Source organism: Rissa tridactyla, chromosome 1 (assembly GCF_028500815.1).
Source record: "Rissa tridactyla isolate bRisTri1 chromosome 1, bRisTri1.patW.cur.20221130, whole genome shotgun sequence".
NCBI classification, from domain to species: domain Eukaryota; kingdom Metazoa; phylum Chordata; class Aves; order Charadriiformes; family Laridae; genus Rissa; species Rissa tridactyla.
Window position 1 is genome coordinate 47,403,201 of NC_071466.1, and position 22,668 is coordinate 47,425,868.

Sequence of the window (22,668 nt, forward strand, 5' to 3'; positions counted from 1 at the left end):
ATAAAAGTAAATAGCGATGGTTAAGAGCAGCAGTGGTATGTATGAGGATGACTCCTTCCTACTATAAAGAAATCTCTCTAGCATACAGTTCTTTAACCAGAAAAGAAAACATCGCATTTAGCACTCCTTTTGGAAAGAAATGCCTTGTAACTATGTCATGCTGTGGGAAAACAAATCTCTGAATTTCATTCTTATGTATGTAGTGAAGTAATTGTAGTTTTACTACATAATTTTCTGCTAAAAACATCTAGGTTTATAAATAACTGGAGACATTAAACAGGACTTTATTCATAAAGAGCAGGTATTTATTTTAAATGTAGTTACTCAAATTTCTCAGTACCATGGTTGGTTTTAAAAGTGGTTCACTTACCCAAAAGCACTCAAAAGCCTAACTGTGCAGCAAATCTAGAAGCAGTACAAGGATTTTGCTCACTAAGAAGCTATGCACTGAAATGTTTCTTACCTAAACATTTTGGGTTCTCTAATTGCCATCCAAACATTATAAAGCTCAGCATACAGCGTTAGCTGAGTTTTTCCCTATCACAGAATGGGCAATGAGTTTTTTTATGAGAACGTTACCATTCTGTGAAGTATGCATCATCTATTCCAACACTAGTGCGTTTTACCTGAGAAATGGTCCATTAGTAGAAATATATTTTTTTTTTTCTACAAATGAATGTTTTCTGACCTGTCTTGCAACTTTTAAACACCTGTTTGGGGTTTTTTGGTTTTTGGGTTGTTTGTTTTTTTTTTTTTTTTTTACAATTTGAAAAAGTAATTTATTTTCAATTTGAACACTTCACAGATGAGTTTTTAAGTCACCTGAAGCACTCCAATTAAAATCATTAAGCAATGCCCTACTAAATGCCTTTAAAAATCTGATCTGTGGTTATTTAGCTGCACAATGAAAGATCACAAATTTTTCATGTATTCTCTCTTCTAAAGAACTTTTATTTGCAGATTTTTATACCTCCTTCTCTAACTACATGACTTAAAAAGAAAATTTGTGTAAGCATATTATCCAGAACATCTAATAATAGAAACTTCTGAACAGGATAGTAGCTAGTATATTTAGTCCAGAGATTTAAAAGATGGTTTAATTGCCCAAATTCAAAAGGCTTTAAGCGTCTGAGACCGGGAATTGTTAGTCTCCATTCTCCAGAAAAACCAAGTCACCTAAAAATGTCTTATTTATGATATCCAAGCTACCTTGGCTTTAGAACCTGGGTAAAGTGAAACAAAACAAGCCAGTGGTTGCTGTGAGCAATGTGTATGCATATGACAAGTGTATTCCGTGGTAAGTCCTGCATTCCTGGTACCTGGATTCATACCTGGCTAGGTTTTGAAAGCATGATGGAATGAAACTGAATCTCCTCCCAGATATTTTGGTTTCTTCTGGAAAGCCAGGCACACAGAAAGAGCAAGAGCTGCAGTGCTTTTCAGTTAATTCTCCAACCTGCACTTTTGGGACCATAGTTATATGATGTATCACAAAGGGCACCTTCTCCACACTCAGGACGGAGCAGTCTGAGACCAGGACTGTGGAGCAGAGCACAGTCTATACTTGCCCTTCAGTGTAAAAACAGTCATTTGTCTTGTTAAATAACTCCAGGGATATTAGATCATTTCAACGCAGTCCCTTTCTCACAAGCGTTCGCATGATTTCACCCCAGAACAAGTCATTGGCAGCTTTGTTTTAATGTTTAGTACTCTAGTACTTTAATACATGTCTATTATCATTAAAACTTAAACGTATGGTTAGTTAAAGACAGTCAAGAAGATCCTGTCACTTCAGATGAAAGTTACAACCCTTGAGCTCAGATGTGAGAAGCTGGTTTGTCTAGTCTCATAGATTGTGGTTTCAGAACCATAGTAAGACAGTTGAGGCACACAGTCACCAAATGGAGCAGTCTCATCCTTACCTTCAGCTGTGGGTTTCCACTGTACATGGTAAATCAAGTTGTTTTGGTGGTCCATGTGAAAAATAACCTTTAAAAAAAACTCCAGCTTCCATCCAGATCAGTGAAGTGGCCTACGCATATGCGTGTGGTCAGAAATTTTCTAGTACCAATGTAAAGAGCGGGTTACCAGTATGTGAGTAGGAAATGGTGATCTTTCAGAAACAGTTTTTGCTTGGGTCAGCTGAAGTGAACTGTAAAGCTGTCTGATTTGTTACACTGCCAGTTAAAACTGGATTAGTTTAAACTACTGTTTGATGGAAGTGCAGGTAGTTTAAGTCTAGAACCTCCTTAACTGCTGTTATCCGAGAAGCCTGTTCAGAATGTTTCCATAATAGGGGCTGAAATGGCCAGTCTTCCTCCAAAGATTGAACTTTTGAAGGAATTTCTGCTTTACTTGGTCATTACAGGTGTGAATTTATTAACATTATGTCTGGTAACGCTGCTTTCTCTCTCTGTTAAATGTATATATGCCTCTTTCGCAGTGTTCTTTCAGAAGTATGAATTATTTCCTTCTATCTGCAATGATGAAAAAGCATAACTATTGAAAAACTACTAAATCTGAAATCTGCATGTGCTTTGGTAATTGTATATTCGTATGGATGACAGAAAACACATCAAGTGCTACTGAATGACGTAGCGGTCTAATTCCTACATTTGACCACAAGCAAAGAAAATTAGAACTGCTCCACATGGATCAGTCATGTCATATTGTTTCAGAAGGCATAACTAGTATAACTTGAATAGATTCTGTCCTGTAGATGAAACTGAACCTTGAACGTGAACTTCTGGTTTAGTCATGAACACTGATGTTTATGCTTATTCAGTGCACTATTTAAGGCATAAAGGAACTTTTATTATTGTTTCTCTAATAAGTTTTTGAGTCATTCCCTAAAAGGATTGGTTTATGCTGTTAGGAAATACAGAAATGCAAGAAAGCCTGACATATCAGTAAGTTAAAACATATAAACCCAGAAGAAAAAAAAAAATTACAGCAAATTTCATCATGATTAAAATTGTCACAGGAAGAACTCTTGGAAATATTAAAATATCCGTGTAGTTTTTCATAAATGTTACTACTTTCCTTTTAAGTAACATAGACAACTAAGCAATTTGGCCAAAGCATACAATTTTTCTGAGAATTAATGAATGCCTAGAAGGAATTGACAGTCATAATTTACAGTACTGAGCTTGCAAAGAACTGCCAGAAAATCTCTGGGGCAAAGGATGACGTTGCTTATTTGAAACAAGCGGATGATACACAACCAAATAAAGAAAAGGTTGATTTATTTTGTTGATCATTTCTGGATTAAATTCTGGGAATATTAAATAATGTGTTTGCAACGTGTGTAATTGCTCCCTTCCATTTATAAAATTTTAATATATTTGCTTTTGAACTCCTGACCTGTATTCAGGACTACATATTTGCACTCCATATGCAGAACTGCATTTTGCATAGTTGTTAATTTATGTTATAGTTTATATTGTATAGCCTATTTACTTAAGTCGTGATAATAGCATATATAACATTGGTCTTCCAAGGAAATCTCTGTGGCTATTTTAATAAACTAGATTATATAGTGGCATTTATGTATGCGTTAGCCTGAAGTTTATTGTTGGAAACTGATGTTGGGACTAAATATGAAAATACATTTAATTATATTAAAATTGCTGCCTAGAATCAGAATGTGTAAGTTAAACATTTCAAATGTCCGTATTCTATAACTGAGAAAACATTTCTGTAACTAAGAAAACGAAGAACAATTGAAGTTAAACTTGACATTGTGCTATAAAAGCATGCCTTCGTGCTAAAACAGTTTTCATACTTGGTTCACAAGACAAATTTGATCCTATGCATTCTCCTGAAATATGAAATAAAAATGGCAAAAAATCATTTGCAATTTCTGCAGAAATTACACAGCTAAAAGGGGGAGCTGGATGTTTTTCTTCCTTGTATTTGTTGTTTTCTAAATACGGTAGTATCAAAAGAGGTGATACTGAGAGAACAGCATGTGCTGCTACTACTGATGCATACAACAAAGAAATACACATTTTGACATCAAAGTGTAGATATTAGGAGCCTTACTTTGCTTGTAAAATGAGTTCATTTTGCCTAGAAGAAACCAAGAGATAATAATAGAAAATTCTGATAATTTAAAGTACCCTTTAGAGAATCAAAACCCCCCCATATTTTATGAAGATTTTGAATAGTTTTTGTTTGACTAAAATAAGATTTTTATGTATCAGTCCATTCCAGCTCATTTATAAAAATTCCAGCGCTTGAACACAGTGAAGAATTATTTGATACAATTACTTGAGCACATTTTCATTGTTGCCAGTATTTAGCTTTAGAAAAATGCATGTTTCAGCCAGAATACAAGATTAAAAGAGATTATCTGTTGCTATTACTGCATTTCCTATCCTCTTTCTACCAGTCTTTTAAATAAAGAAAAGACAGCTTTGCTGCGTGTCAAGAATCAAATGGCAGCAGATCTGGAGAGACTTCTAAATCACCGTGAGGTAATCTTCCTGTTTTAGCATTACTACCATAAGTGCATTTTTTGTCTTCTTGGCCTTCAACGATGGGGAAAAAAATCGGTTTACTTGGGTTTGATTTGTTGGGGTTTTTTGTCTGTGTAGTTTTCGGAAACACAGGTGATTGTGTTTGTTGGGCACCCAGGAGGCTTTCAGGTGTACTCTCAGTTGCTAAATTCTCTCTGTTGACTTAGACTCACTGTTCTTTCTTTTCTTATGCATACAACAGGCACGCCCAGCAAACTGTTTAACGTTTTCAAGCATTTAACAAGTATTTAGATAAAGGTGATGAAGTCGCTACACATGTAACCTGCAAGGCCTGCAATGTGCCACAGTATGCCCCAGGATCTCTCCCTGCTCCCCAGTCACTGAGACCAAAAACCTGGACAAAGCATGGCACAATTCATTTCCAGTACACACATCTGAGATTCTTTTCAATTCTAAAATAGGATTTTGGAAGAGTAAACAGGAGGTATTCACACAGATTTCATCCAGACAAGAGTTTGGGTACTTCTCTATGTACTCATCTGAGTTTCCTCCAAGCAAGGGTGCTTCTGGAGTACGTTCTCAGATCTAAAAGTATGCAAACTTTTGCCATTTAGACATAAATCCGCTATATGGGGATACCTAAAAAGCTTTTGTCAAGATTTCTCGGTAGACAATCTTAAGAGACTAACATGTCATGGAGTACAAGTGAAAATCTTTCCGCAGATTAAATGTTTGAAAGAAAGGATAGAAATAAATGAAGTTTACCAAAGGAGCCCATACACAAATGATCTGAAAAAGGGTGAGTAGTAATATGGAAAATTTGCTGAAGCAACAGAATACTGAAAATATAAAACCAAAAGCTAAGCATGAGCAGCTCTTAAATGATCTTCCAGAGTTGCTGAGTGGTTTGGCAAGGGTTTGCAAAGAAAATACAACGTTAGTGAATAAAAAATTATGAATGTGAGGAAAAACAACGCAAGTTATATATACACAGTGACGGGACCTAAATAGCCAGTTACCTGTTTAGAAAAATCATCATAAGAGTCATTATATCAATAGTTCTCTGAAAAAAAACCTTTCAGTTCTCTGACTGGGAAGAGAGGAGATGGGCAGATTGCTTTCAAGGAATCTGCAACTCCCCTAAATTATCCAGTCCGACATTGCATCATCACTCATTCTAAAACCTTTATTCCTGTAGAAAACTGACTATTCAAGCACCTCTTGAAGTCCTCTCACTCCGCCTCCAAAACTGTTCTTCTGCATCTCTTCTTCTTGCTATTCTCCCAAATTCCATCAGTAGACCAAACCCCATGTTGTGAATTGGTCAAACCAGTTTGTCTCTGCTGACCAGTTACGAACCCTTTTTTTGTTAGAACTGAAGCAAAACAATTTCACTGACAGCTGAGTCTAAGTGGGCCTCAATTTAAGTGAAAACTGTACTAATTCTGTTCCTGAGTGCAGATGTCAAATACGAAACAATCACCTTAAATAAAACTAAAAAGAAAACAAGTTGTTTACTTCCTATGCTGAATCACACTGCATGTTTGTCTGATGCAGTTTCCTCCTAGAGTAGTTTTTGCATTTAATGCTCTGAATTGATTGTAGTGCTTGTGAAGCTCTATGCATGGAGATTGAAATAGTCTAATTACAGAAGAGAGTAATTGAACGTGCTCCCCTATAGTAACCTGCAGGTGTCATTGACCTGGCAGGATCATCTGTAGGTGCACCAGAAGTGGTAATTTGGTAGCTCTTATTTCTGATGTCTGTATCCACATTGTGTATTTAAATTTCAAATTCAAGACTGAGACTAAGGCAAATGTTTAGTTTGGGTTATATTTGGTTTTGCTTTTTTCTTTTTTAATGGTGATTTTTTTTTTTTTTGTTTATATGAAACCCACTGGACTCTATTAATGTAATGAAAAACACTTGAAGGATTTCTAGATAATTTATAAGCCTGATTATATTACTGCATTATCATATCATTGTATTAACAATATGAAGAATACTCTGAGGAAACATGACTAAATTGTATAAACATGTAGTGAATTTTCTGAATTTCTAATGTGACAGGCCTTTGGCAAGCTAATTTCAAATTACTTTCTTTCAAAATTTCCCGCTCCTACTCCTTCTCTCCCAAGTAGTGCTGCTCCCAAGTAGTTCTGTAGTTACACCTTGGACGCCCAGTTTTAGTACTGTCATTCCAGCCAACGCGCATTGCAGCTGATTACAATCAGTAGAAAGTGATAAATAAAGCCAAAATTTAACAATGTTTTGTAAGAAAACTATAATGTTTCTACTGCAAAGCTATGTGACATTGTTTACATCCAAACAACTTTAGCCTCTATGACTACCCCATAAACTATTCCTGATACGCAGCAGTTTGTTTCTTTGTGTCATTTCACGGCTTAAAACTTTCAGACTGTGGCCAACAATGCAAGCAAAGCCGCGTGAGGCAGACTTTAGAAAAAAGAAAGTAGATACTTGAATCTGAAACAGACTCCATCTTGAATGTTCCTCATACCCTAGGTGTTAAGAAATTGAGCAAATATTTCCAAAATTATTACCGTTTTGTCAAATTTCTTTTTATATCTTTTAAAAATAGACTGTATCAGTCATATTGTTTTACCTAACAACGATAATGTTTTTTTCAAGTCACCTATGCAAAAAAGGATATAAATACTGAAAAAGAAACATTAGAAGTTGCATGTTCAGGGAAAGAAAATTATTAACTGTCAGTACAAGGAACAAAAAAGCCCTAAGAAATAAAAAATAAGCTGGAGTTGTTTTAGGAAAATGTGTGAAAATAACAATGTGTGTGTGTGTATGTTTAACTTTTGTCATTTCTGTTGATTTCTAATGCAGCCTTTTATTTTTTCCTTTTAATGCAGACCTCTTCCAGTAGTTTCACAGTTTATGAATTTCTCTAAAGGAAATTATCTCATGTGTTGAAATCTTTCTACAGGTTAGGGCAACTTAGTCTACAGTGAATTAGTCTTCAACTACATTTTTTTTTTTGCCATCTTAATAAAAAAATTAAATATGCAGAACATCACAATTTCACAGTAAATATCCCTGCTGATAGAAAAAGACGTTCAAATTTTCTAATCTTGGGCTAATAAAGACTTGACTTCATTTAGATGAGGTATGTGTTTTGAAATAAAAGTAACATGCAATCCGTAAGACGGATATATGCAATTTGAAAAAAATATGAATTATGGTTTTATATGTTCTGTACACGCTATCAGGTACTATGATTAATATCAGTCTTGTTTAGTCATTGCACATACTAAACTGTCATGTCTTGTTAGGAATTACCTTCTTGCCCTCGTGTTTGCAAGTAAAAACATTGGAATTCTTCAATAGATAAATCCAAGATATTCATAGTTAACATAAATTGAAGTTTAGGTATGTTAAAAGTACAAGCAAAATGCCAAAAAAATGTTAATGCTGTCTTACAGCGACATGTTTCAGTGAGTATACAGTTTTGACTTAAGGTGTTCCAGCCTGTGTGGTCTCAGGCTGTATTATCTGTTTTTAATGAAACGTTAGAGTTTGAGGCGTTGGGGTTTTTATTTTTATCTGCTTGTGATATCAGCTGGATTCATAATGCTTGCTTTGGAGATAATTACAGCATTTTACACACTTTTTAAATAAAAAAAATATATTCATGCTTAATCTTTCTTCCCTTTTCATGTATTTTAATTTTGGAATAAAGAAGTCAAATATTAAATTCTTAATCTTGGAAGAATTCATATAGGGCTCTTACGTGAGCTCTTTTATTACAGGAAAAAAAATGACACTCGATATTCATGTAATAAAATAGTTCAGTATTTCAAATTATGTAGACTAGCCTAATTTGATGATGATTATTAAATTTTGCTGTGGGAAATTGAAGTGAAATTTGGTCATTTGACTATACATATTCTAAAAAGGTTGGGTGTGGCCGTACAGGAAAAAAATAGAAGTTTTATTTTCTTTAGACTATATTCTTGGCCAAAATTCTTGATCGTTTCTTGACCTTCTGTTTCATTTTTTTCTGAATTAATTAGTAAATAAACGTGGAAAACTTTTCAATCTAGCTTCTCATTTAGATCATTCAGAATCAACTGGTACGGTGAAATTTCTTATCTTCATATGGATAAATGCAGGCTTCACTATTTGACAGGGAGTTCAGTGGCATTATCATGAATGATCGGTATCCAGGCTCATGCTGAGATTACGTTCTTAGAGGTTCATAATAAAGCCTTCACAATGCTGCTGCCCTCTTTGAGCTGTCAGAAGGGACTGGGGTACGTGGTATTGTGATGCCATTTGTAAACCTCTCTATGCATGATAGCAAGTACAGTTAGTACAGCCAAATTTTTCAGCTGATTTCAGGCTAAGAAATTTTATATGTTTTGTCTAGATAACCAATAGGGTTTTTAATTGTTTTTCCAGATCCATCAGAAGAGCCTAAAACATTGTTTGGAGGAACAATGGGGTCTCCTGTTAATAATCTTCTAGTAAACAGTGTTTGTTTTTTTAAAAAAGGATATTTCAAATCCAGATTTTTTTTGCATTATTATTTGTAGTCTGTGTTCTCTTTTTAATTAGCTGAACTTTACACTTTTGACCCTATATCTTTAACATACAAAAAGAAAGACTTGTGGTCTTGATTCTTCCCACACTGACTTCAGCACTTACCTTTTACCCCCAAATGTGGACCCTTGTTGCCCTCGTGTCTTTGTATAGTCAGGGGAGCATGAGTAAGAAGCACGTTCCATCAAAGCGTAAATCAAGATTAAATTATACATTATGTCCAAGTTGACCCAATAGCTATAACTTTACCTCTTTGCTCGCAATTCTCCTTCTCTCTCCTCCTCCTGTTCTAATGCTGCACTGGGACCATTCAGGTCATTAAACGGAAACCTAACCTGACCAAAAAAAAGTGAAATTCACAAAAGTGAATTGCTTTCTGTTAGGTTAGCAGTTTGAATTGCCTTTGGAAACGTTCCAGCAAGGAAAAGCACAAGTAAAAATTTTTATATGTCAATATTACTTACTTGGGAAAATGAGGGCATTTTGTGTCCAAAACTGTGGAGTATTGCACACTAAGCTTCTGTGCCATCCTTTATCTGCATCCAAACTTCATCCTTTTGTGCATATAATGGGAATCTATCACTTAAAGGCACCAAAGTGCAGATCCCTGTTAAGTGCTAAAGTTAACTGGGATGAATCCACTACATCTTTTCAGCTGGAGCTCTTGATCCATGATTCCTTTTACCTGTTTCTGGTGGTTTTCTTTTTCCTTCCAACAGTCAGCCTTTAACTAAAAGAAATATTTACCGTGAGCTCTGTGATCTTGGCCATTCCATTGCCTTTCATGCTTGATGCAGTTGTTAGTGTTTTGGAACATCAGAGGTGCAATTTTAGACTTTATCCATTGGCTTGCAGACTTCAGATGAAAACTTGGAAGGGCAGTCTGTCAGCACTCAGATGTTTGGCAAGAAGTTTTAGTAATCATTTTCTGAGGTTACATTTAAGAGGTTATAAATTTGCTATGCTTTGATGTATGGCATTTTACTATTTCTTCAGATATTTAAGGTGCAGACATATCATAGTGAAGAAAACCAATAAAATGCAAAATTAAATCTATTTATTTTAGCTTTTCTGACTCAAAGTGCAGAGCGTAGAAGCTAATGACTAAAATCTTGAAAATTAAAAAACTTATTTATATTTTTATTGTAGAGTTCATAATAAGTTTTTTTGGGAGGGAACAGAGCAAGTATAACAAATGGAAGGGTTCTTTTTATGTTTTAAATAGAAGTACACCAGGAGGCATGAAAAGAAACAAAAGTGATATAGTGTTGTAAGAAACATAAATGGAAGGCTTTAAATAGGTATTCCTCTAAGTGCTAAGATCAGTTTCACTTTATATGAATATAAGGGAGTTAACTTAATTTATGCTACCTTTTTTAAACTGCTTGAAATCACCTGTGTGCAATGCACTCTGGCAGTACAGTAAATTTTAATCTATAAAAGTAAAACTGATATTGTGAAACTATTGTAGTAAGAAACAAAAGGGTAAAATTTATGACATAAATGGTGCAAATGACAGCTGTTTATAATTCTCATTAATTTCCTCTAAAGCAATTGCTTATGCAGACGTGATTAGTTATCAGCGCATGAATATTAGATACTGGTTAAAAAGATGTGAAAACCTGCTGATATTTAATCTCCTTTACACATCTGTGCGCTTGTGGTACATTAGCAGCTGTGCATACAAGTGATAGAATGTAAACTGGCTGAACTAGTCACTTGCCTTATTGACACATTCATGTGTTGCTGCGCCAAAGCTCTTCGGGTGCAGTTAGCAACCAGAAACCAGGCTGTGGCTATCTGCTATGGGACAAAGCAGAAAACGTGTAGTAGTAGTTTAAATAAACCTATTTGATATCAGTCAGTTAAATGGATACAAACACATGTAGTTTGATTGCTGTTTGTTTACTTGAATCAGGTGAGCTTATGTCAGTAAATTTTTGTGTCGCTCTAATTGAATTGAGTGATAAATCTGTCTAAATATGTGTACCTGAATTGGTATGAATCTTGACTAGGCTGGGTTAAAATTTACTTAGGTTAGCCATTGCAAGCTCCCATTGTTTTTAAAACATATTGAAGTATAAAAAATTCTTACTGAGCTGTTCTGCTGAGAATAGCCTACCATGTTAATATCAGCATGTTAATTGCCTAAGTGACTGTTATGTTGAACTTATTTTCCAATTGGCAGGTCAAAAGCTTTCCAAATCCGATGTATAACTCACCATTTATGAGTACAACTGTTTTTCTTTCACTACCATACATCTCTTCTCCTTTTCCAGGTTTTCAGGTTTTCTTAACAATATGTCAAAATAATCCTGTTTGTAACTCGTTATTTGGCTTTCACCACAGTAACTGAACATCTCACAAATATTATCCTCACAATTTAAAGCAGTAAAGTATCATTAACCCTGCTTTGCAGAAGCAACAACCGGAGTGAAAGAAATGGTGGTTTGCCCAAAACTCCCCAGAGTTTGTGGTAGAGGTTAAGAGTTCATATGTCCTAATACAATATCTTAATCACTGCCATTCTTCTTTCCTTACATGTTTCAGTTCAAAAGCCTGAAAAAAAAAAATCTCCTTAGTGTTTATTTTTCCTAACTAGACACAAATTAACTATATTCTCTGTCATCTTATCTATGACCTGATTGTAATTTGGCAGTAGTTTCACAAACAAATCATGTTTTCACTTTGTATCGTTCTGAGAATTTACATTCATTTTTTTAATCTGCATCTCCTGAAAAAGGCCATTTTCCGAAGTCCTGCGAGTCCTTAAAAATGAAATTTAGTGATTTTTTTTTTCTTATTTGAACTGTAGAATGGATATTTTATATTTTGTTTTCATAATCGATATGCATGCACCTGTATTTTTACATGCAGACTTTGGAATAACGGTTCTTAGTTTGGGTCTTTATTTTAGAAGTCATATGTGTCCTATTAAAGGCCAGGGACTTTTTCCTGTTCTTGGAACTTAGTGGCACAGCCAGATTGGTACCATAACCCTTGCGGCTATTGTGCTCCAGACCAGGCTAGCCGTGTCCACAACAATCTCCTCTAGGCCCATGTGATGGTTCTGTTGCACTAACACTGAGCTGTCACTTCTGTTGGATTTTTATGTTTTAATCCAAAGTATCCGAAATAAGGTAAGGTTTGAATATGACTTGAAGGCATGTGACATGCTTGAGTATGCAAAGCCAGCTGGGAGAGCATTGGGAAACTATGCAGAAGCGAAGGAGACAAATCTGGTTCAACTTCACCCATCCTTCTTTTTGAGAGCAGTCCGAGGAACGAACTGTGCCTAGAACCGTATCTAGGTGACAGCTAGTTGAAATCATCCAGAACAGAGCCAGGGAGCAAGGTAATGCTTATGCCGTATAGGTTGGCAGGGTTCAGTGCCCCAGCTCTGCTGGCACTCTTCTGCTCAGCAGTCCTGATACATCTAGATTGCGTGATGCTATCGTTGGCTACTTTTGCAGAATTCTAGTATTCTTTATTTTCAGCTAGTTCTTTAAAAAAAGTCTTCTTACAAAGTTCTTTCCTCTAGCCGAAAAATAAAAAAAAAATCACAGCAGGCTGGAGCTCTTACATGAGTGAGATTAAAAGCATAACTTGTTTTGTCCAGGCAAACAGAGGATCTGATGGGGTGCAAAAAAAGGTGATAAACATAAGGCAGCATTGTGTAGGTAGTAAGTAAGAATAGAGAAAAAGACAGAAGAAATGAGAGAGAAAGGTGAAGTTAAGAACAGAAAATAGTTATTTCATTATCTTTAAAATGTAGAAAATCTGAGTTTTATTCCTTTTTAATAAATGGTTGCCAAATACATTTTCCGAGCATGTGTAAGATTGGAGAAAGTCCACATGATCAAGCAGGAGGAACAGCTACTGATTAGTCCTATTAGGACATGCATAGTTTGTTAATGGCTTTAAGAGTTTTTCAGAGAGCTTCTATAAAAGATCAAGCTAAGGTTCCCAAAGATTTATATAAATCTAGATGAATGTTGGACGTTAAACATGGCCACGTGAATTATCAGAACTGTTTGTAATTCCATGACATTGTTCCAAAATGTTAATGTTTCCAGAGTCTGAGAATTTAGTAGTCTCTATGCTTGCAAATATTCATCTCATGCCAGTATCCTGCACAAAACCCTGTTACTTCTGAATAGTTATCCCATTATCTTGCCTGCAAAAGTGAAAGAAAATACAGGTGATTTTATTCTTCTTTTCCTCTTTTGAGGAGAATCAAGGTTTCCTAAAGTATTTCTGTTCTACCGTACTGTAACCAGTTACTCCTGTATTCTCGTGTTTGTCTTTCTTACTTTTGTATTCCCCATGGGGAATGCCCCTCACTGCTAAACTTTTTACTCCCTCAGTTTCATTCCATCTCAGCAACGACCTTGAGGATTCCAGATGAGTGTTCAGCATTTCGTTATTAGTCATACTTTAAAGTATGGCTAATACTATCCTTAGCTGTAATTAAGTTATGCTGAAGAAGACTGACGAGAAGTAACCTAGGACAGCAAGCCAATGTGTTGGATTTAGGAACCCGGAGAGTAGCAACAGCTGCCATCTGCAAAAAACAGAGGTAGAGAGAAGTTCAGAGGCTCATAAAAAGCTTTGGAGGCAGAAGTGGGAGGGCAGTACGTGTTTAATCAGAGATGGAAGCTTAGTGGATAAAAGGAGAAAAGTGCTTTGTTGGGAGAGAGGGGAAGGAAGGGGTATCTGCAGGGGTTGGGAAGACACGACTGAAAAGAAGTGATTGGTAACAGGTGCCTTCAAACAATCTTGAGTCTCTGCCTCTTTCCCCTCTTTTCTGTGTAAAAGATTGTACATGATAATGTCAAAATTATTTGTGTTTCTAAAGTGAATGACTTCCTGCTCATCTATGTGCTGCAACTTGTTTTATATAAAAAAAGTGCTGATGTACAATGCTTAGCTCTCTTTTTAAATGTTAAGCCACAGAGTAATTATCATTTTTCTTATGCTACGTTTATGTTCCAAGATTCTAGTTTCTATTAATGTTCTGCGTGTTTTCTAAGTAGATTACAGGGACATTTCTGCATCACAAGTAAGCCCTGGAGCTATTCTCAGCTTAAAGCTTGGAGAAACAAAGTGACATTTACATTGCTAAATGAGCGTAGAGAAGTTTCTGGTTCATTTTTTACAAGGGAAAATATGCTCCTAAGCAGTATTTCTCCTTTTTGTTATCTATTCTGATGCTGTCAAGCTTTACTAAAACTTGAATTCCAAATAGTACTGAATTTAGGAAGAGGAAGGACTTAACAGCTGGGTACATTCATTCTTTTCTTGGAGCTGTATTATTCAGAATAGTTTTCATATATATTCTTTAAAAAATTATTTTTCCATCCACAGTGGCATACAATAAACAATTGTGTACTAAATGGTGATCTGTACTCAAAATTTTTATTTTTTTTTTTACAGAATCTTAGAAACCATGATAATAACACAGGGTTTAGTAATATCAATTAATAGAAGTCAAATACAAATACCTTTTTTTTTTTTTTAATAGAAAGTTTCATAGACAAAATGCAACTTGTTTATGGAACATGGGATGGAATTGGCATGTGTATTTCAAATTATGTATTTTTGAGAGAGCCAGAATCAGTTAAAGTGATAAACATTTAAACAACAAATTGTTGGCTGTTGAACAATCTGAAATTGTTCAGATTTTTTTGAGCATTTAACCAATTTTTTATTATATCAGTTTTTCTTGTATTGGCTGTGAGTATTTCCATCACATTCTGCTGCTTACACAGCTGTGTAAAATTTTTACTTTCATTTACTTTGTGGTAGCATTTGAATACTACCAAGTGGAAAGTGAATTTAAATACTCTGCAGGGAATACCAAAGACAGGGAGAATCAAACTAAAATGTTACCCTCTCAGAAAATATAGGAACTTCTACATAATCATTTATGCAAATAAAGCTGTTCTGACATATTAGCATTTCTAGCATCTCTTTCCTGTAAGTAGAACTTACTCAAAAAAAGCATACTTTTTATTAAACTTGAATTTGAGTAAATGAATGTCACAATGGCTCAGATTAACCAGGACTAAACCCCCAAATATTTTTTAAAATTGCAAATATATTTCTGATCTTCAATACAAAAAGTGAAAAAAAAAAAGTCAGAATTTGACATGCAAGTTCTGAATTCTGAGGCAAATTATTTCCTATTTATCTTAAGAAGTTAGGAAAATTTAACTGTTAAGAAGGAAATTCAAGATACAGCTGAAATAGGCAGAGGTTTTTATGTCTAAAAAGACAGAAGCTGTTCACTGCAACAACTGGGCCATTTTATTGCTGTCGCAGTTCTAACGCATTCACCTTATAAAACTGGAAGTAGTTTGTAGATCCATACAGTCACAGATCCGTCAGTTCGTTTTAAGGTTGTATATGCACTAGGATAGAGAGAACTCCCGAATTAAGTGTAGTGCAGAGAAGCTGTCAACATCCTGCATATGGTCTGGCATCTTTCCACCACCCAGTTATCAGGTTCATTTGTTTGATCAGGACATTTCATACTGTCTTCCAGTTTCCAGCTTTACAATGTGTATCCGTGTGCCGAAGATGACCATATGTGCAAACCTCATACCAGAATTCTTGCTGACTTCTGATATTTCCAGTACAACTGCAGTTTACGATGCAACTACGTCAAATACACTCTGCATTACATGAAGGATTAAACCATGACTTGTGATGTTTTCTTAATTGCATAGGTCATTGTTAAAATCTTCTTTGAGCTCTGTTATGCATGTAGGTTCTACTCCTGATAAGCACAAGCCCAGAGCATTCCACTGAAGCTGAATTTGCACCATTCGTGCCACTGCATCCTATCCATCTACAGTCATAAATAGTGAAATGGACTGACTTACCAGTTGCTTCATTTTGCTGTCATGTCAAAACAGAGCTTCTGTAGTGTCTTTCTACTATTTCGCACTTGGTCATCATTAATATTAATGTACGGTGTTAATTCTGTGCTAATAGTGTTCGTCTTTTTTCCGCTATCAGACAAACAAGGGAGACAAATAGTTCATTCCAGGTTATAGGCTAGAGCCCTTCTGCACTGTGTCTCTAGCTGTTCGGCAGAAATAAAACCCGTGAAGAACAGTTCTAAAATAATTCTTTGTGTGAATTGTCAGTACTTCTAAAGAGGAGACATTCAAGGTACTACTTTTGCTTGAGAATCTCAGTCCTTGATAATGACACATATATGTCTCCTTTCTCTAAGTACACTCCGAAGTTAGAGTCCCATGCTCAGACTTTTTCTTCCAAGTGCAAGTCATTGCATATGTTGAAAGGTGGAATGAGGTTATATTTCAGTCCTCTGGTCTGTTGTTCTCCAGAAATATGTCAGTGGCTTGATATTCTCTGCCAGGAAGCTGTACAGAAGGCTCTGTTCGTTTACCTCCATTTTAACTGGTGAACTCCAATGATATTAAAGAGTATTACCAGTTTAACGATGATCTGAAAAGTCATTTGTCAAGTCAAGTGACAAAGAAGCAGACAATGAGCTTGCCTAATTTTAAAAATCTGTTGTGTCGATGTCTACATTTGAAAATCGTCTAGGAATTTGTAGTCAGAAAAGAAAAAAAAAGCACTATTATGGTGTGATTTACCATATCCTCATCTAAAATCAGTAAAATTAATTGTAGAATCACGGAATAGTTTGGGTTGGAGGGGACCGTTAAAGGTCATCTAGTCCAACCCCCCTGCAATAAGCAGCGAAGTTTCCAACTAGACCATGTTGCTGAGTACCCCATCCAACCTGACCTTGAATGTTTCCAGGGATGGGACATCTACCACCTCTCTGGGCAACCTGTGCCAGTGTTTCACCACCCTCAGTGTAAAAAATTTCTTCCTTATATCTAGTCTATATCTATCCTCTTTTAATTAAAAAACATTATCCCTTGTCCTATTGCAGCAGGCCCTGCTAAAAAGTTTGTCCCCATCTTTCTTATAAGCCCCCTTTAAGTACTGAAAGACCACAGTAAGGTCTCCCCAAAGCCTTCTCTTCCCCAGGCTGAACAACCCCAACTCTCTCAGCCTGTCTTCACAGGAGAGGTGTTCCATCCCTCTAATCATTTTTGTAGTCCTCCTCTGGTCTCAGTCCAGTGGGTCAATGTCTTTCCTGTGCTGAGGGCTCCAGAGCTGGACACAGTATTCCAGGTGGGGTCTCACCAAAACAGAGCAGAGGAGCAGAATCACCTCCCTCGACCTGCTGGCCACGCTTCTTCTGATGCAGCCCAGGATATGGTTGGCCTTCTGGGCTGTGAGCGCACATTGTTGGCTCATGTCCAGCTTTTCATCCACCAGTACCCCCCAGTCCTTCTTCGCAGAGCTGCTCTCAATCCCTTCATCCCCAGCCTGTATTGATACCGAGGGTTGCCCTGACCCAAGTGCAAGACCCTTCACTTGGCCTCGTTGAACCTCATGAGATTCATGCAGGCCCACTTAATAAGTGCTTGTAAGAGCTTGTAAGCTATGAATTTCTCACTAACAGCTATATAGAGGAATCAGACAAGCTGTTTGCCTAGGTTTAAATATTATTACTGAAGATATCTAAAGGTCAATGTGAGGCTCTCCAACCAAGTATCCAGTCACATGTTCCAAAGCTGTCCTGCAACCAGAGTTCTCACAAAGATCTCTCTCCATCTTAGTATCAGCTGTTAAATGATACAGCTTTATTTTGACTCAGCTTTACTTTCACAGAAAATCACGGTAGGAATATAAGAAGGATCCAAGTAAGAAAATGCACAGACTTCGTAGAGGACAATATCCTTAGTATTTTCTCAACCATCACCTTAAATGCCCATCAAGCTTGACCCTGCTGAATGCCCTTAGACAGACAACTGTGAAGACAGTTCCTTCTGAACCACCCTGCCCTACCTTTCCCAGATTGAGATCATTTTTTCTCAAGATGGAGTTATAGGAAGTATAAAATTATTAAATTTTTTTCTGAGTCCTCCCAAGAACATTTGGATAGGAACATGAACATATCTCGACGTTCTTGAGAGACTGAGAAATCATTTCTGAAATACACTCTTTACAGAACACTACTAAATAGATACAGCATTCTTAAATGCTGGTTTAAGTTTCTCAAATCAGGATTCTTTAACATACCCATAACCTCATTTTCTGAACTCTGCTTTTCCCTGTGCTGACTTGTTTGAAGGCCACAATAGCTGCCTAAACGGGAGGATACGTGCATGTGAAGACAGATTGCATTGACTTAGCACAAACATGTTTTTCATCACAGTACAGCTGTGTTCCCTCACTTGCGTGGTCTATTATAGCTATTGTATTTATTGTTGTTGTTATTTTAGAAGTTATGATAGTCAGAATAGTCACCAAACTGCTAAACTCAAACCTGCTATTTGGCTCCCACATTGAAAAGAGTCCAGTCTCTGGACTCAAGGTGTAGCGCCCTGTCTCTCGTGAAGCGGTTTTTTGTCTGGGCCCTTCTGTGAAAGGGTGGCTGTACAGTCCACTGTTCTTGGACCTAAAGACAGTGCTGTAACCTCTCAAATTTCTCCAGACTGGATACGTATTTTTATTTTAAGTTATAATTTAACCACATGGGGACCATATGGCAGTTAAAGCAAGGAATACAAGCTATCCAAAGGAGGTTCTGAACGTACGTGCTTTACTCGTAACAGTACAGAAGACTTACGGACTGGGGGTGGGGACACACATCTAAAATCATCGTCTTAGTGCTTGACTCTCAAATTCTGAGAGACCTTAAGTTTTGATCAGCATCTTTGAGGCAGACAAACCTCTGTTTTTATCCCTCCTTCAGCCAATTTTTCTAGTTTTGCCAGTGAAATTGGTTTTCTTGTTTAAGGATGATAGTTTTTAGCACCTTTTCTGTGTTTCTATTTTACTGTGAATTTAATGCTGTTTTCTTCTCTGGAAACACTTGACAGTCATCAAAATTCAGTGGTTCTGCAAGAACCTGATACATTTTCTATGGCAGAAATTTCTTGTTCAGCTTCCACAATACAAGTTCTCTGTTTCAAAATGGAGTTCTAATCCAAGGTGAAGTTTGCAATCGTGAAGTCTATATGTAAAGCTAAAAGGAGAATGCCATTTGTCATGGTAAAGGTGCAGTTAACTGTACGTGCTATTGTTAGGGTCACTTTTGCTTTAGAGGGTATTTATTTGAATGCAGTAACCATGGGCTTTACTGCAAGAGGAAGGAGACAGATGGACCTGACACCCATTGGGTTCTTCTGTGATGATTTTAGTGATATGAAAAAACATTAAATTTACCATCAGAATGAATTATCTTCAGGCTAGAAAGGTAGGTGCCTCTTCCTACTGAGCGTTTCCAACTGTTCAGTTTGCTCTGTGTAAAGTTTCTTTTTAAGATCATTGTATGGAGATTATTTGAAGGTGCAAGACATCCCTGCCACAAGAACATAAGAATTGACATTCACGTAATTGATTCCTGTAAGCTTTTTCTTGAGACTGTTATTTTGCATCTGCTTCCAGAGCATGATATATAAATATATATCATTTTAACTGCTTGTATAAATTTACATATTTATTATATTTATAGACACACATATATAATGTTAAGTAAGCTTTTGAGTGCACAGAGAGGATTCTTTCTTGCTTTGATTATAATTGCATGACAGAGACAGTAAGAAACATAATTTATACTTGTTGACAATCCACTGAAAAGAAATGGAATTACTATCTTGATAAATATCTATTGTCCTTAACGTAGGCAATTTTTTCCTATACTTCATCAATTATTTACTTGATAAAACAGCATTCCTTTTTATGCCTCAGTCATTTTCCATAGGCAATTTCCATCAGGCAATTCTTTTTAATTTTCTTTTGATTAAGTTATGATTTTGTTATACTATTTAATATTATAGTAATTTTGAATTTTTGTAGTACTGAGTTAGGAAAATGTAAGATGCTTTTCTGGTGCATTTATGTTTGAGCATGTATCAAGGACAACAGAAACAATGTTAATGGAGAACCCCTTATAGTGTCTGTAACAAAATACATTTATATTGCTGTATGCCTTATTTTTGCATTTTCTCGTCTCTGTCTTCTAGTTGCATTGCTAGTTGAAGGAATCAAATTTTATCCTTCATATTCCCAAACGGATCCATTTTTCTAGGAGCTATTTAAATTATCCATAATAAACAGACAAAAGTAATTTTACATAAACTTATAATAAGTTATATAATAATAAATAAACTTATTTTTACTTGTTTCAAGATCAAACATCGTCATAAGTATCTCATATTCTTCTGAAATACGAGTAACATGACCAGATAGCGTGCAACTATTCTGCTTTTTTTACTTTACCTTTTAAAAAGGATTGGCGCTTCTTTCCTTTGGTTCCTTTAACACTGTTTTAAAGCTTGATGATTTTAATACGATACGCAGTTTTTGCAGACTGTAAGAGTTCCACAACAACAGCACTGATGGCATTCAGCCTAATAAATCAACATGGTAGAATTCAGGAAAAATCACAAACCAGAAAACATTTTAATTAGTGAAAATCATGGAAAAGATTGGTGCCTATCCTTTGTCTGTACCTAAATATCTCCTTCTCTGTTTGTGTATTGGCACACAAAATTGCATTTGCTATTTTTAACTAAGGTTGTTGGATATCACAGTACCAAAAATAAATGGAAATAAGCAAGCAAGTTCTTCTGATACTATTTACAATGCAATACATGTTACCTTACCTCACCTCACCTCCTGCTACATTGCTCCCATTGTTCTCAGTCCATTCATTCTAACCACTTATTTTGAATTCCAGCTATTTTCTGATTATGTATGCAAAAGTTTCGATGATTCACTTTAAATGTGAATAAATGTGCATAAGAAAGTGGAATACAGGATGCTGGATTGTTCTAAAGCGTGACCCTATGTATGTTTAGGAAAAGTTACATGAGAAGACGAATTGTGATGTGAATTCCTGTTCTAAAAATGCAGTTCTTTTTAACACAGCAATTCGATACTTCAAATACATGCAAGGGGAATTATGATTGCACATTGGCTATTGAGGATGAAAGTTGTTTTAGGTGAAGTCTGAGAAAAGTAAATGATGAGGTGAGTGAGGTGAGAAATGATTCAGCTTATTACAACTAAATTTAGATATCCAAATGGAGGTGTCCGCAGTGAGGTAAGCATCTTACTTTGCTTTATAGTCAATCGCCACCTAGTCAATATGGCTAGTGTTGTTACAAAATTATTTCAGCCAACACACCAGTAAGTGTCCACTTCTGAAGGAGTTGAATCACTTTCCAAGCTACAGTGTCTGTAATGGAAAATTAGATTCTTACCTCATGTGTAGATACTTAAGTTTAGACACATAAATTTAGGTGTTATAAGCTTGAGTTAAATCCCTTTTAATGCGTCACACGGCTCATTACTTTGTTTTTTGGCATTTGTGCTGGTAGGCAGAGCAGGTTAGCATCCTTAACAAAAATTCATCAGGTTTCTGTGGACAGACTTTCAACATAGAGGGTAGCCCTAATACTTGTTTGTGTGGGTGACACTCATTGTACATAAACAGTGTTTTTGTGCTGTCTGTGTACTTTAATTTTTATCTTACTTCATCTTAACCCACCTTTTCTTGTTAACTGCGTCGTTTTCCATGTATCTGTGCTGCCACATCCCACAGAATATTGTATAAGCCGGGAGGGGGTGCTTGTCTTTGCAAAGTTTGGGACAGTGAGACCAAAGCTGTAAAGCCAGTGCGGAGAAGAGCTGGGTGAATCCACTCAGAGGTGTTAGTACTCCTAGTCCTCCCGAGAAGGATGGCTGTCTGGCTCTCCAAAGCCAAACCCCTCAGACCTGGCAGCCTCGGCACAGTTACTCACAGCTTGCGTAGCGTGGCTTGCTTATACGTCCAGGAGCCAGCGTGGCAAGGACCAAATACCTCCACGGAGAAACTGGGACATGCAGAGCTTTAGCAACACTGTTTCTGCAGTGCACTGAGTAACACAAGTGAATACCGTACGTAAACAATTTACACAGCTCTGCCTGGACACAGGACCGTGGACTTGACACAGTAGAAATGTATAAAAAATTTAACCATCCATTTCTCTTCACATCTTCCTTTACATAGCCTATCCTGAAACTCATACATGGCCTTCTACAAAAAAAGATTCTTCCCTTCCATTTTGAACCCTATACCTACTCTCCCCTTTTTTCTCAAGGTCCTGTTCACAGTGGAACAAGTTCACATATTTCTGCTAAGTGCAATCTGCTTTTTCCTTGCTAACCTTCTAGACCAACTTGGCAATTTTTGGGATTGGAAAATATTATTGAATCATGGTGGCATGCTCATAGTAGCAGGTAGTGCTAATGACTCTGTTTATAATTTAAAAGTGAAGCTGAGAATTGTGTTCGGCAGCAGAGAAATCTAAACAGATGGGTAAAATTATGGCAGTTCAAGACAGAACTTTGTTTTCAGTATTTCTTTGGTTGAAAACAGCAAATCTCTTGCAAATGTGTTGGGCCAATTTCCTTTTCTTGTTTAGCAGTACACATACCAATGATTCTACTGGATTCAGTGTTTCCTGTGCTATTTTGCCAAGTTTGCTGAGGTCTTTCTCACTAA

At 36.3% G+C, this 22,668-nt stretch overlaps 1 protein-coding gene across 1 annotated transcript in view; it reads left to right on the plus strand.

Moving 5' to 3' along the window:
• LOC128908284 (progesterone-induced-blocking factor 1-like) overlaps window positions 1-22,668 on the plus strand; it is a 54,193-nt gene that overhangs the window by 25,360 nt on the left and 6,165 nt on the right. Inside the window, exon 6 of the mRNA XM_054198157.1 lies at window positions 4,394-4,478. Coding sequence (XP_054054132.1) covers window positions 4,394-4,478 — 85 coding nt within the window. The remainder of the gene's footprint in view (window positions 1-4,393; window positions 4,479-22,668) is intronic.